The 16,676-nt window shown below is 37.0% G+C and overlaps 2 protein-coding genes across 3 annotated transcripts in view; both read left to right on the top strand.

Moving 5' to 3' along the window:
- LOC148303158 (tetratricopeptide repeat protein 28-like) overlaps positions 1–14,354 on the top strand; it is a 151,050-nt gene extending 136,696 nt beyond the window's left edge. For both annotated transcript variants that reach the window (XM_088270409.1, XM_088270408.1), the window contains exons 35-40: positions 315–470; positions 1,711–1,814; positions 7,775–7,925; positions 9,370–9,521; positions 9,942–10,085; positions 10,171–14,354. In XM_088270409.1, coding sequence (XP_088126535.1) covers positions 315–470; positions 1,711–1,814; positions 7,775–7,925; positions 9,370–9,521; positions 9,942–10,085; positions 10,171–12,491 — 3,028 coding nt within the window. In that variant the 3' untranslated portion in view covers positions 12,492–14,354. The remainder of the gene's footprint in view (positions 1–314; positions 471–1,710; positions 1,815–7,774; positions 7,926–9,369; positions 9,522–9,941; positions 10,086–10,170) is intronic.
- LOC148303159 (uncharacterized) lies at positions 3,570–4,637 on the top strand. The gene has a single exon (XM_088270410.1). The coding sequence runs from the start codon at positions 3,570–3,572 to the stop codon at positions 4,593–4,595; it is 1,026 nt and encodes a 341-aa protein (XP_088126536.1). The 3' UTR covers positions 4,596–4,637.
- Positions 14,355–16,676: the final 2,322 nt, after the last annotated feature.

Genomic DNA, 16,676 nt, shown 5'->3' with positions numbered 1-16,676 from the left:
TAAGGGTTAAAAAAAAGTATATATCGTAGTCGTACAGGAGAAAGTGACCAACTACTGAAACGTAAAATGTTCAGGAGGGCCATTTAAGTCACTTTTGCTTGGCAAGAAAATAATCACCAATGCAGTTAGTAATTTTTAACATGTCAATATATTATACTTCCAAGTTTAAAATCCTTTGGGATTTTTTTAGGGCAATATTATAGCTAGTAAGATATCAAATAATCAATGATCACGTTTTTGTAAAACAATGCACTTGGTCACTTTTTCCTGTATGACTACGATATATTCGTAATATTTTGGTTCCTTTTCCACAGAGATGCATTGCGCGTGTCCCTTCACCTGGTTGAGAAGTCCCTCCAGAGGATAGTCCGAGGGCAGAAGAACGCTATGTACACTACTCAGAAGAGCATAGAAAACAAAGTCGGCAACGTCACTGGATGGAAGGAGCTGCTCATGAGTGTTGGCTTCAGGTACATAATCCTCGTATTAGACAAACACTGGAAAAGAAAAACGGCTTCCAAAAACTGACCAAACATACTAAATTTCAAACACCCTTTTGTAACGTAACCAAACCTTTATCAGCCTCCGTAGTCTAATGGTCAGCATGCTCGGCTACCATACTGGAGGTACCTGTAAATCCGTTTGTTTATTTTCTTTTTGATAAAACCGATTGGAGGTTATTTCCCTGTATGTTCGTTGAATTCAAAGGAAAGGTGGTGCAATTCTCAAAGACTTTTGTAAGAACAAAATGAAAACTAAAAGTGCCAAAATGCATTGTATTGAATTTTAGTCACAGTCTAACGATAATAACTTATAAAAAATATTTCATATCAAGCAAGAAAATATATATTTTATTTGTAAAATTTCGCTCAAACAATAGATATAGCATATTATAAATGCCCGCCTCCGTAGTGTAATGGTCAGCACGCTCGGCTACCGTACTGGAGGTCCCGGGTTCGATTCCCAGAGGGGGTTAAATAAATATAAGTGAGTTTTTCACTCTAATATTTATTCAATATTACCCTGGACTGGTACCTGAGGCGGAGGGCTGATCACCTCTCCTTCATGTGGACATGATCAAGATAACACTGCGTTTATATGATGCAGTGCCCTATGCACCATTGGGTGCAGATGAGGGTTTGAAGAAGAAAACATTATTGATATCCTATTGTAATAGGTTAGAACCTAATCAAATCTATGTCATTTTGTGAATATCCTTTCGTAACCTAACCAAACCTTTATATTATTTTGACTATCCTTTTATAACCTAACCTAATCAAAGGTTTCTAATATTGTGACCTTTTTTTTCAATCTAACGTAAATAAACCTTTTTAATATTGTGACCATTCTTTTATAATTTTACCTAAGCAGACCTTCCAAATATTGTGACCTTTTTTTTCAACCTGACTTGTGAATATCTAATATTGTATTGTTGGGTAATATATCCAAAATAAAACAAGGTTTGTTGGATTGAATTCTACATTTATTTATGTATATGTTAATACGTGACGCGTTTCGTTTTCTTAGGACATTATTGAACACGTCCCAAGAAGACGAAACTCGTCACATATTAACATATACATAAATAAATGTAGAATTCAATCCAACAAACCTTGTTTTATTTTGGATATTTTACCCAACAATTCAATATGGAATTCTACCAACTGTCTGCAGTTACAGTAAATAATCTAATATTGTGACCTTTTGTAGGTTTGAACCGGCTGCAAATGGGATTCCTTCCAGCGTATTCTTCCCGCAAAGCGACCCAGAAGACAGACTCACTCAATGTTCGGCTAGTCTGCAAGCTCTATTAGGTAACCAATTATTTATGGTATTTTGAATGTCTCCAAATCTTCATCTCAAATTTGTTTTACTATTCGTTCCACATGCACAAACCATCTCAACACAGCTTTCCTAATTTTATCGATAATGCTTATTTCAGGTTTGGATTATTTTCTCATATCGCTCACTCCTTTCAAGAATGTCATAAATCAAAAATCGTCAATTTTCAGTTGTGCACGTTTTCGGAATGCCCAGAAAATATACTATATCCCAGCAAAAGAGGCATATTATTAACTTAATATTTACCCGCTACAGGGCAGAAAGTGTTGTTTTTACATTTTGACAAAATGGTATTGTTCAATTATATTTTTAAATATATTAAATATTTTTTAAATGGAGAAAGAACCTTCAGGTTTTACCTAAGAAGATCTGTTGCACAGTAAAAAGTTTAATAAGTGGCTTGATATTTATTTTTAATATATTGTATTATATTTTTAAGCTTTAAAAATGTTCTCCTGAAAAGTTTTTTGATTTATGACGTTCTTGAAAGGAGTGAGCGATATGTGTATGAACTATAGTGGACTCACGCCCAGTTTTAGTATTATTTCCTTTGTTTTGAAAATATCTTAACACATTGTTTGCGTGAAATTCTTAAAAGCATCTTTACATACTGTCGGTTGAGAGCAGGAGATGCTTATAAGCATTCTATTTGTTTACTTTTGGTAGAGCGCGAGAGACGCCAAAAAACATTGTACAGATCGGAGTTGGGTTTGCGGTTACTTATTAAGTTTACTTGTTCTTGACTCTAATCAATATAATAATTAGGGGCGGGGTTGATGAAAAAATCACCCGCCGACAGTGTGTTAATATCATATATTCGATGTAAAAAACCTGCCCTTAAATAAAATCTTCATCAAAACTCATAAGTCAAAGTTTTGATTAAATAATCTTATATTATTTTTTAACATCTCATCAAAGATGAAGAAGAATATGGAAGTCCTGGCTTTTACGGCGCCGACGACCGTCATAGGCTGGTTTAAGTGATCACTTTACACACATGTAACATTCACCAATTCTACCCATTATTGACAACCACACTACTCAAATTCTTGGAAGTTCTATATATGTGAATCAATTTTGAAACATTGTTCTTGAATTCACCAATTCTACCCATTATTGACAACCAAACTACTCAAATTCTTGGAAGTTCTATATATGTGAATCAATTTTGAAACATTGTTCTTGAATCACAAGAAATTCACTAGAGACATCTATTGGTGAGATGAAAAGAAGCTTTTTATTTAGCAGAAACTCTTTTATTAGTATGTGAGGTCCAAATCCTGGATTATAATCACACACATGAGAAACACCATCATTTTCATTTTTTTATTTATGCTTATAATTTAACCGTAATGCTTATAATGTCCGCCTCCGTAGTGTAATGGTCATCACGCTCGGCTACCGTTCTGGAGGTCCCGGGTTCGATTCCCAAGGGGGGTAAAATAAATATTAGTGATTTTTTCACTGTCATATTTATTCAATATTACCCTGGACTGGTACCTGAAGCGGAGGGCTGATCACCTTTTCTTCATGCGTAAAACGATCAAGATAACACCGCGTTTATATGACGCAGTGCCCTATGCACCGTTGGGGTGCGTATTTGGGTTTTATTTATAGATATATATCGGTCGGTAGATGGCGTACACAACACGTATTATTTTATCGTCCCGCGAAATCAATAAATAAAAGTTATTTTTACGAGTAAAAACAAAAACAATTACATTAAAATGAACGACAAGACGTCGCGATGTTCTTGTGGAATTGTGGTGAACGAGGTGTTGGCCTTTATCCAGCAGAAAATGGATGTTATGGACGAAGTCAGTTTGTGCCAACTTTGTGAATTCTTCAAGGAAGACGAAATAGATGCCGCAAAGGCAATCTTAATAACCTACGTGCCTGCTGCACAAACCAGAAGAGTGGGCGAAGGTAAGAAGAAACGTAATATCAACGATATTATTAAAATTCTGAGAGAGACAGACCCAGATACTCTGCCCAAATTCGCTGTGCTAAACATCAATAGACTGCCTCCCATCACGTTTGACTATATCGATGTGAGTTCTCTACTTAAAGAGTTAACATATCTTAAGAACGAAATCCATAAGTTAAACATTGAAACGCCAAAGAATTCGGAATCGATCCAATCTCTGAAATGTGAAGTAGCAGAAATTAAACGTCAACATAACGTAAACGACCACCATAATGTAGGTAGGAGACAGCATGAAAAATTCATACCGAACGAAGAGATAACGCCATCTGTGAACAGCGACCCAAAGCCACCAACGCTCTATAGCGAAATAGTTGGAAATGAATTGACAGATGTCACTAAAAACAAAACTCAAAATGTAAATAATATTACTGAATCTTCTAGCCAGTGGACAATCGTTAAAAATGCAAAGAGTAAAAATAACTCCAATAATAACGATAATAAACGCCCAAAATTCAAAAATAAAAACGCCATACGAGGCAGTAATGTCTCGTCTGGGCTTAAGGCAATAGAAAATGTTAAATATTTAGTGGTATCGAGATTAAGTCTAGAAACGAATTGTGAGATGATCATTGACTTTCTGAAAACAAAAGATGTGGACGTTCGTAAATGTGAGGAGTTACAAACAAAATCGGGTGATTATAAGACTTTTAAAATAGGAGTTCCTGAATCCATGTATAGTACCACACTAAACGGAGATATTTGGCCACAGTACTCTTTTGTCCGACGATTTTTTTATAGCGAAAAAAAAACTAATAATTCATCATGAACAATTCCATCAGAATATGTTCCTACAACTGTAAATCAGTACATCGCATAGCACCGGGTATACACGAAATTTGCAACAATGTTGACATTCTTCTCCTACAAGAAACCTGGTTGATGAAGGACGACTTAAACTTCCTGAATAGTATCCACGAGGAGTTTCTGGCCACTGGAACATCAGCAATGAACTCTTCCGAGGAAATAATTCAGGGAAGACCACACGGAGGCGTAGCCATACTGGTAAGGAAGCAAATTGCTAATGTAACTATTATCGAATGTGATGACGATCGGATGGCGGCAATAACCATACAACATAGCCACGGAGTCACTCTATTAGTAAATGTTTATATGCCAGTATGTTGCAACGAAAACCTGCCTGTCTTTGTGGACATCTTGAGCCGAGTTACAGCTATCGTAGATGAAACTCAAGTGAATGAGTTAATTTGTATGGGAGATTTCAATGCGCCCATACACAGTAGATTCATGGAGGAATTAGATGCCTTTTCTCAGGAAAACGAGTATAGTATCTATGACGTGAAAAAACTCGACATCAGCTCCTTTACGTTCTTCAGTGAGGCGCATAATACTACCTCTTGGTTGGACCATTGTATAATATCCAGTACGCTCGAACAGCGGATCACAAATATCCATATTGACGACAACCAACAGATGTCCGACCATTTTCCACTACACATACAAGTGGAGATGAAGTGTAAATATACATCTAAAAGTAATACTCAAATAAATGAGGAAAAAATTAATTGGAACAAATACAGTCAAATACAACTGAAGAAATACCACGATAAGACAGAGTCGCTCTTTAAGAAAATACTAATTCCTTACGAAGCTTTAACATGTGAACAGTGTATAAACCCACATCATAAATTCATTATTAAAGAATTTTACGAAAGTACGATAAAAGCTATGCGAAATGCCGCACAACTTGCATTTAAAGTGAATGCAGGGGGGCCCAAAAGCGGAAAACAAAATTCAGGAAACATTCCAGGATGGAATGAGCAAGTAAAACAAAGCCATATTAATGCACGAAATGCCTTCAAAGCGTGGCTCATAGAGGGAAAACCGTCTACAGGACCAGTTGCCCAGAGGAGAGCGGAAACGCGAAGTATTTTCAAAACAAATCTACGCACGGTGGTGAAGAATAAAAAACAGATACAAGCCGATACATTGGCAAAGAATATGCTTACTGCTGATTTCAAAATGTTCTGGAAACAAACAAATAAAATGAGATCGTCCAAAGCTACAAGACCCACAGAAATTGATAACATAACGGGTGACGGAAAAATCAGCGAACTATGGAAAGCCCACTTCAGTTCAATGTATGAGAAAACAGGAAGTGCGGAAAATTGTAATATTTACAATAATAATGCTAACAATATGCATCCACTGAGTCCCTGCATTATACAAGTGAAGGAAATCCAGACTGCCATTAGGTCACTGAAATGTAATAAAGCCGCCGGAGGAGACGAAATTTGTGCTGAGTACCTTAGATATGCTAGCGCGAGAATACACGTACTGTGGGCGCTAGCGTTCACAGCAATGTTCCGGCACTCGTTCATACCTGAGTCTCTGTGTACGTCAATAATTATACCTATTGCAAAAAATCCTATGGGAAATTTAACAGAAAAAGAAAATTACAGGCCAATAGCGATTTCCACCATGGCGGCAAAAACCATAGAAAACATAATGATGGAGAAAGCTGTTGAAAACCTAAAAACGACCGACAACCAATTTGGTTTTAAAAAAGGATCGGGAACGGACACAGCTATCTTCGCTGTTAAAAATACTATAAATATATATGTGCGACGAAATACGCCAGTATATGCCTGTTTTATGGATCTCAGGAAAGCATATGATACAGTAGTACATCACATTTTGGAAGAAAAAATACAAAAATCAATTGAATGTCCTACGACGAAATGCATGTTAAAAAACTGGAACGAAAATCTCATTTACAGAGTAAAATGGGGGACCGAAACCTCAACTCCGTTTAAAGCCCAGCGAGGACTCAAACAAGGTGGAATCACATCTCCTAGCCTATTTAACCTTTACGTGGATGCATTACATGATAGGTTAAACCAAGTAAATGCGGGATGCTCCATAGGAGGAGGGAGAGTGAATGCCATCTCATACGCCGATGATATGGTCCTGATGGCACCATCGATAGCTGGCCTACGTAAACTTATTGCCATCTGTGAATGTTATGCCACAGAAAACGGCCTAGAGTACAACGCCAAAAAATGTGAGCTTGTGGTATTTAAACCCAAAAATTACTCATTAAAGGTACCGCCCATAACTATAAATGGACAAGAAGTTAAGCGGGTAAGTAGCTTCAAGTATTTGGGACATATCCTACAGGAGAACTGTGCGGATGATGAGGACATCAAGCGCCAGTATCGTGCTCATTGCGTGCGGTCCAATATGCTGACACGCCGCTTTGCCCACTGCTCCGCGCAGGTAAAAAATAGACTGTTCCAAGTGTTGTGTACGCAGCAATACGGCAGCGAACTATGGTGTAAGGTTACACAACGAAGCTTAAAGAGCATGAAAATATGCTACAATAACGGCTACAGAGCTTTAATGAAGTTACCCCGACACTGCAGCGCGAGTGGTATGTTTGCCACAGCACGCCTACCACATTGGGATGGCCTGTTAAGGCACCGAGTGGCAGGCTTCCGGGAGAGGCTGATGAAGAGCTCCAACCTCATCATAAAGCGGCTTGTGGAGCACAGATGGGGGCTGGACATGTGGCGGCACTGGAGCGCAGTGCTGCGTTTGCCAGCGAGCTAATTTTCGTCTACATCTCTCCAAATTTATTATTATTTTTATTTTTATTTTTATTTTTTATTATTTCTTTCAATTTCTTATTTCCTTCTTATTTCTAATTTCATTGTTCAAATAAAATGTTGTAAAACATATATGGCTGACTAAGTATTGCACCCACCACTTAGTCAAGCTGGAATAAAGAGTTAAAAAATAAAAAAAAAAAAAAAAAAAAAAAATATATATATATATATATATATATATATATATATATATATATATATATATATATATATATATATATATATATATATATATATATATATATATATTATAATTTGACCAGATAATTATTTACATAAATACATATTGTTGTAAATAATATTTTCATTGATTTTTCAGGTCTCACGTCAACAACCCTCCATGCATTATCTAAACTGATATCCAACGTAGACATGGCTGACGATATCATAGGAGTCATCCGTTCCGTCATCTCCCAATTCTCCCTCAAGAACGTTGAAACCGAGAGCATTGAAATATCCGTCAGCGTCAGGTAACAGCAGCCAGAAAACCTAAACATCTTTATGTACCTTTCAGAATCTGGTCTTCTTCACAACCCCAAGTGAAAAATTTGTGTACCTTTCATTTGTGTCTTTCATTTCATATCAATATTTAATGTTGTAATTATTTGAATCCAAATTTGTAATCATATAGAGATTAATTGTATTTTTTTTGTTTTTTTTTCGTTGATACTTATGGACAAGCACTATCTTCCATCTATGTAATTGCAAACTGCTTTATTTGAATAGTTCATATGTTTACAACATTTTGAGTGTGTCCAAATACTTGTTCACAAAATCTGGATTATCTCCAATTACAGGAGTTATTTTCATATTATTTTTGACATCTCATCAAAGATGAAGAAGAATATGGAAGTCTGGGCATTTACGGGGCTGACGACCGTCACAGGCTGGTTTAAGTGATCACTTTACACACGTGTAACATTCACCAATTCTACCCATTATCGACAACCACACAACTCAAATTCTTGGAAGTTCTGTATATATGAACCAATTTAGAAACCTTGTTCTTGAATCACTAGAACTTCACTAGAGACATCTATTGGTGAGATGTAAAGAAGCTTTTTGTTTTTTTTTTTAATGTTACACGTGTGTAAAGTGATCACTTAAACCAGCCTATGACGGTCGTCAGCCCCGTAAATGCCCAGACTTCCATATTCTTCTTCATCTTTGATGAGATGTCAAAAATAGTTCATATGTTCTCCACCAATACCAGAAAGAAATACTAAAATCGGTTAATATTTGGAAAAAAATATTGTTGATTTCGTACGAATTTATTATGGACCATTTTTGCTAGAAATAATTCAGCAATTATAGATACATATAAGAAAAAATCTCAGATACAACTAAGTAACTTCACTGCTAACTTGGAATCAATGAAATGTATAAACTCATGCCTCTAGCGAGATAGCGAGTGTTTTTGCCTAGAATTTTCACTCATGAATTACATGTAGATTTAAATTATAGTAACTAAAACATAAAGGGTAAATCCACTCACGAGTAGGCATATGCCATGAAACTTAAAAAGTTGAAGCTTGAGTAGGGTCATGTTAAGCAGTGTTGCATAACCCGTAGCTAGATTTTAGAGTCACTTGGGCATTAGGTAATTCAAAAAAAAAAAAACACTAAGAAGGGTTGAAAAAATATCAATTAGTTATCAGTCTATCTAATCAATTTATCAGACGTCTTCATTACGCACAAGACTATACTGACTGCCTTGGGGTTAGTCTCTTCTGTGAAGCAGAAAAAAATCTAAGCAGTACATACAACGGTTAAATGAATAAAAAAAAATAAACAAGGAGTGCTTGCATACATTTATTTATCTCTGTTGTCCAAATTTTTAAAACAGTGTCAAAAATGGATTCTTATTCTGAATGATTGCTGCTTCGTAAATCAGTCTGAATTTTTTTTGTTTAGACTATGGCGAGTGGAAGGGTGCCACGAGCTGCTGGCCTCGCTGGGTTGTGATCTCATGGAAGTCGGCCAAGATGAAGTGACCCTGAGAACCGGGAAGCAAGCTAATCGAAGAAATATTCAATTTGTACTTCAAGCACTTCTGGCATTGTTTGGTAAGACATTACACTTAATATTTCCCAGTTTTTTCCTTTTTCAAGTATTTTTCTGGTTAAACACGCTCAGTGCATATAAAATAATGTAAAAATTTATGAATTTTTGAAAAACCATAGCTTTTTGAAATGAAAACAATTTATACTTTCTTATTGTATCTTAATTTTATTTAAAAATACTTTTAAAAATCAAAAGTAACAAATTATTCACCTAGCCCCCTTCCGCATAACTCTCTGCGCATAGTACTGAGTAATAAAGTATAATACATGTGTGGGATGTAGGAAATTTCAAATTACTGTTACGCATTGCTAAATGAATATTTGAAGTGATATCGCATCGTGTTATTTTGAAATTGTCTAAAAAAGAATGTTTACATTATAAAAATGTATTAAATTGGTCTAACTCTATATCTCTCTCGACAGATACCCAAGAAGCACCTCGAAGCCTCAGCCTAGATTCCAGTTCGAGTTTAGAATCACTAGCGTCCATAGAGAATAATGACATGGAACCCCACTCTGATGGAGAGTTGCATCGAGCGACCAGCTCTCCTAATTTAGGAAATATAGGTAAATAACAAAAAAAGTTATACTGTACTCTTTTACTAGTGAATATATGGATTGTGTACTCAATTAATCTGGTTATTTATTGCAGGACAAAGCGTCGTTCCTCCACCCCCACTTCCCTTGAGTGGTCCTCGCCTAACTCCTGGAGCGTTCACCTCGTACGTGCGTCATCGCGGGGAACCTGACGGCCGCACGGCACAACCCCCCGACGCCCCTCCAAGGTCCAACGTCGCAAATCTAGACTGTGATCTCTCAGCCACAGCTTGCTACGGAAACGTCTCCAGACTACCAGGAACGGCAACCTTAAATATGACCAATAAATTCGGAGCATCCCGAAACGATCTACAGCACCAGTCGTATAGAAGTACTCACAGTAAGTCCGATTTTAGAAGTGGAGAGAGACCGCCGGTTAAAATATCAAGACCGGGAGGCGGAGGGGAAAGCGATGCCGCGTTTACTCCGAGTCCACCAGTCGCGTTACAAAGACATATCGCGGATCAGCTGTCCACTGCCAACAACCCGACAAATGTAACTCTAGCCTTAGCGCACCAGACCAAGATCAGGAACCTGTATCATGCAACTCCCGGGAGCAACCAAACCCTGATGGGGGCCCGCATGATGGGCAGGCAGGCGCAAAACCTCGCCGATATGCAACTGGACGCGTACGGACTGAACGCCAGCATTCTGGATGGAGACATGAAGAACTACGGCCACCCGCAAAATCAAATGGGAGTTGGTAATTCTGGTCTGAGACCCGATAGCTCGAGTTCTGCCAGTTCAGCGACTGATTGGGAAAGCTCAGGACATGCGACCGTACTCAGAAGAGCCCCTCTTCCGCCCTTACCGCCACCGCGGTTACCCCCTGCTCCGGGACCGCTAGTAGAAAACCTACATCCCCTACCACCTGTGTATAATAATCTGAGCTCTCTGGCCGGAGCGTTCGCCGAGGGCAATAGCTCAGACTCCGATTTCGAGAGAGGATTTGAACAAACTTTGAACACGGCCATGCCGCTAGCGTCTCAGCCGAGCGGAATGGCCAATCTGCAGGGAAGAAACAACATCAAAACATTGTATAAAAATGCTGGAACTAACAGAAAAGGAGCGCAAGCTTCGGATGCTTCTCTGGATAGACTCAGTGTCAGAACTGAGCTGTCGAGCAATATTCAAGCGGTGACAAACGCAATTGCCAACATGAGCACTACTAGCCGCAAAGCGCCTGTATTGCCCGCTGGAGAGTCTCACATGAGTACGCCTGGAAATATTTACTACAGTTCCAACGATCAAGGAAGCTCGACCCGCGTTTTGGAAGCTAACACGCTGAAGAAACAAACTGATTCCGAAAGCCACGGAGTCAAGTCAAAAATTGATACGAAACAATCTAAAGTATCTAAAGACGTCGCTTTATCGTCTTCTTCGAAATCAGGGGCTGGAGGCATCCAAGCCAACAGCAGCATCCAAGACTCCATCTTAGCTTCTCAATTGAGACACATTAATCGAGAACTGACGCCGACTATTTCGGAAGTCTACCACGAAAGAAGCATCGGGCTGGGCCTAGCCCCGCCGCTATCTAAATTGTTATTAAACCAAAGCGGGCAAGGAGGATCCGGCAATAATAACTCCAACAGCGATACTAACCTCATGACCGGCCTGGAGAAGTTCGGTATCATCGACGAGAACTCCATACCGGAGAAAGACGGACACGGGAGCTCTTCTCAACCGCCTCGAGTAGCCGCCGAATGCGAGAGATTCTGCGAAAAGTGCAATCGGGCAATAGAGCAAGGTTCCGCAGTGTGTCCATGTAAGAACGTGGCCAAAAAGGTATCCAACAACAGCAAGCCGTGGCTATCTGGCGCTACAAGCCTACACAAAAACATCCAAGGCCCCGACTTGACAACAGCCGAAATAATCGAGAGGCAAACTAAAATGAAAACGCAGGAAATGGGCACTATGAAGGGAAAGAACCAAAATTTCGGAGATTCATATTCCACGGAGTTAACAACTATAAGACACGAGTTGACAAAGACAGAGCTGATTGAAAGAGACAGAAGAGAAAGTGTGATTGCGAGTATAAGCGCTGAGATTCAGAACGCAGGATCTGCCATCAAGAGAGCTATAAGTCCATTTTCCGAGATGTCTCGGAGGGATGAAGGCGACGGGCGGAGCATCGCCGACTCTCACTCCTCGTACAACGGAGTGGTGACCAGTCCTCCCAACAGCACCCGGCCCATGTTCTCCAACAACCCTTCTTCTGAAGAGAGCGACACGATGGCAGGAAGCGGTTCCAGCGAAGGGTTAGAAAAGCAGAGTCGAATGGGGAAATCGACGCATCCCCGAACTAAACTCAAACAAGGGGTGCCGCAGAAGCAAAGGACTACATTTAACATGGAACTGATCAATAATGATAAATAGATGTTAATTTAATCCATGTAAATATATTTCATGACAAAAGCATTTCATTTTGTGGTATGGTAATGTAACACTCTCCTTATCATTCATCATTCACTTTGTGTAATACTATAATAATAATTTGTGGTGATTACCGGTTTCGGAATTATTTTATTATATTATATCATTTGTCCGCCTCCGTAGTGTAATGGTCAGCACACTCGGCTACCGTTCTGGAGGTCCCGGGTTCGATTCCCAAGGGGGGTAAAAATAAATATAAGTAATTTTTTCACTTTAATATTTATTCAATATTACCATGGACTGGTACCTGAAGCGGAGGGCTGATCACCTTTCCTTCATGTGTAAAACGATCATGATAACACTGCGTTTATAAGACACAGTGCCCTATGCACCATTGGGGTGCGGATAAGGGTTTTATTATTATTATTATATCATGATGATGGAATGATTTTTCTGAAACCGGTAGTCACAAATAAGTGTTTATAAAAGTTGTATTACGCAAAGTGAATGATAAATGATAAGGAGAGTGTTATAAATGGAAATGTTCATCTGTTCAAAATCTTAATCTCTTAAAATTATTAAGTGATTGCTTTGAAATTTTGATAAATACAATGTTGCATTCGAATATGCATGTGTTTTTATATACGCCTTTAACAGGTTAAAACATCTTTTTATTTGAAGCAATGGCAGAGCCATCTGTTGCAAATAACAGCAACACTGCAACACTAGACATTGCTCTTGATGGAGAACATGCTTCTTGACAGTCGCTGTCACTTCCAATGTTTATTTCATAGATTTTTTTTCATTACTTCACAAGCATTTTAAAATTGCACATATCAGACATGTCGCTCACTCCTTTCAAGAACGTCATAAATCAAAAAACTTGATTTTTCAGGAGAACGTTTTTAAAATTGAAAAATATAATACAATGTATTAAAAATAAATATGAAGCCACTTACTGAACTTTTTACTACGCAACAGATCTTTTTAGGTAAAATCTGAAGGTTTTTTCTGCATTTGAAAAATATTTATTATATTTAAAAAAATAATTAAACCATACATTTTCATCAAAATGCAAAAACAACATTTTCTGCCCTGTAACGGGTAAATATTAAGTTTAAAATATGCCTCTTTTGCTGGGATATAATACATTTTCAGGGCATTCCGAAAACATGCTCAACTCAAAATTCACGATTTTTGATTTATGACGTTCTTGAAAGGAGTGAGCGATGTGTGCTTTCTTTTTTCTTTAACACCTGGCTGGGTACAGGTAGTTTAATTATACTGCACATATTGTATAAATTCTTCTCCTAACCCTTATCCGCATCCAATGGTGCATAGGGCACTGCATCGTAGCGACGCAGTGTTATCTTGATCGTTAATTGCATGAAGGCAAGGTGATCAGCCCTGCGCTTCTTGTACCAGTCCAGGGTGGTATTAAATAAATATGAGAGTGAAAATCGGTCATATTTATTTTGACTCTCCTAGGAATCGAACCCAGGACCTCCAGCACGGTAGCTAAACGCGCCGACCACTGCGCTACGGAGGTGGACATCGTATAAAAAAATTGTATAAATTTACATAATTTAATTATTATTTTGCCATTTATTCACTTATTTTTTAAGCCATATTACATAATTTGTATAATAAATATTTTAATATAAAATTTAGTTTTTTCAATGATGCCAAAATAATTTTATTTATTTTAGTAAATCATTTTTACTGAGCAATGTTTTAATTGCTTTAAAAATTATAAGTAAACATTATTTCGTATGACAAAGAATATTTTGCTCAATTTTTAAAACTAGTATGTGTTATGTACAGTTTGTGTAATGCGTGTGTATATAAAATGTATAAAATATATAATATCGACTTGTGATAATTTTTTAAAAAATTTTAAAATGTAAAGTAAAATATTTTTAAAGCAATATATTTAGATAAAGAAAAATTATAATAATTTTATTTAAATAATAAATATTATTTTTAAATACATATATTTTTAAAATATAATATTTGTTTTATTATGTATATACTGTTATTAAAAAATATATCACAATCCTTGTGTTGAGATGGTTTGGACATGTAGAACGAATGAGTGAGGAAAGAACGGTAAAACAAATTTATGAGGCGAATGTTAGTGGGAAAAGAAGCAGAAGAAGACCGAGAAAAACATGGCACGATCAGGTATGCCAAATACTTGAAAGTGGTCAGGTTAGGAGTCGTAATAATCGGCGGGTATGTATGAGGAGATGCATGAACGTGGAAGAGGCAAAGAATGTTTGCAAGGACAGAGTGGTGTGGTGCTCTATTCTCTCTGCCTACACCTGCGGGGAAGCGGCGTGATGGTTAGTTAGTTAGTTAGTTTTTATCACAATCCTTATTTTAGTATGAACGGCATAGTTTCAATAATATTCATTCAAACCCTTATCTGCACCCTATGGTGCTATGCACTGAATCATATAAAACGCAGTGTTATCTTGATCATTAATACATGAAGGAAAGATGATCAGCCCTCCGCTTCAGGTACCAGTCAAGGGAATAGTGAAAAAATGTCTAATAATTATTTGACCCCCCCTGGGAATCAAACCCGGGACCTCTAGTACGGTAGCTGACCATTACACTACGGAGACAGACATTAATAATATAGTGGTTTATAAAAATTATTCACCAAAGTTTAATAAAATTTTTTCCATTTCCATAGTGTTGTGGTTAGCGCATTTGGCTAGCATACTAGAGGTCCCAGGTTCGATTCCCAGGGGAGTCAAAATGATTATGAATGATATTTTACCCTTATATTTATTTAGAATTACTCTAAAGCAGTACCTGAAGCACATAATTGATCACCTTGCCTTCGCGTGATTAACAATCAATATAACACTGCATTGATGCAATGCAGTGCCCTACACACCATTTGACACAGAAAAACGTTAGAAGTATGATTATAAAGGTCCCATAACACTTTGGCAAAATAATTCAAACAAAAACAACAACAAAAAATGTATGGTTTTGGTGACGGTTCAAACAAAAAAAACACAACAAATTTTTTTTTGAATGATAAGACTCGAGTCAACACTGATAATAATTTTATTTCTTTTACAATAGAATATGTTGTGACACAATAATTTACATGATAAAAAGGGATTTTAATGATATTTAACATTAAGAATGGTATATTTTAAATATACTTACGATAAAATCTCTTAATTTATATTACAAATTTGGCATTAGAACATAATTTATGATATTATTTAGTGGTGCTGTTCTCCTGATGGCACCTCATATTATTTATAAGTAAATTACAATAAGCAACTGGAAAAAAAACTCAAATTTGTGTGAAAATTGTCTCGAAAATATTGAATTCAAAATGGGTAATATTTTGCGATCAATCTAACACGAGATATTTAATTTTAAAATGATATTTTTTTATTTATTCTGTCAGACACCATATTATTTTTACCCTACAAATGGTATAATAGGTGCCAGAGACAAAGCTTGTATGGTTTTTATACGAAAGTTTGAGCATTCCAGGGCTTACTTCCTGGCATTTAGCTGGGTCAGACTTTCATCTTCTTTCATATAAAAATTAAAGAAGCTTCATCTTTGTTGAGACAGCTGGTTCTTGAAGTTCTTGATCCTGTTTCTCAAAGACAGTTATATCTTTAAAAATGAAGAATATATCAAAATCAATATTCTTTAAAAATCAATAATCATCTTTTAAAATTTTAGAAAAAACTATAAGAATCCTAAATCAATTATTGCACTCCATTTATACATAAATCAAGTTTAGTTGGGTAAGCTTAGGCTATAATGAAACCAAAATATAAGCAATGATATATTATACTACAATAGAAATGACACAGGGTGCTCCAAAATGTTTATTTTTGGTGCTTTTTGTCTCCAATTATATTGCCTGACTCTGTCCCACTCCAAGAATATTATCAGGACAGACTGAGACAGTATACACCCTCATTCCTTGGGTATTATCCTTAGCTCTACCCAACGGAGTTTCTCCAGGGTATGCTTGGCTACAATAGATTAGAGACTAGAAGGAATGTGTGTTTGATTACGTATTTTTATCAATTCTTGCGTTGTATGATTGATAATCCTGAAATTATCCGGAGCATTGGTTGTATGTTCCCGATAGTTACCTAAGACAGCGTCGGCATAGATTGTTTCACATTCCTTTAT

Source organism: Brachycentrus maculatus, unplaced genomic scaffold (assembly GCF_059751285.1).
Source record: "Brachycentrus maculatus isolate JH-2025_06_01 unplaced genomic scaffold, ASM5975128v1 h1tg000384l, whole genome shotgun sequence".
Taxonomy (NCBI): Eukaryota; Metazoa; Arthropoda; class Insecta; order Trichoptera; family Brachycentridae; genus Brachycentrus; species Brachycentrus maculatus.
The sequence above is the reverse complement of the archived record's forward strand: the minus strand, read 5'-3'. Positions and strand labels throughout refer to the sequence as shown.

Coding starts and splice junctions, on each gene's coding strand:
- LOC148303159 (XM_088270410.1), top strand. CDS start 3,570: ATGAACGACAAGACGTCGCGATGTTCTTGTGGAATTGTGGTGAACGAG.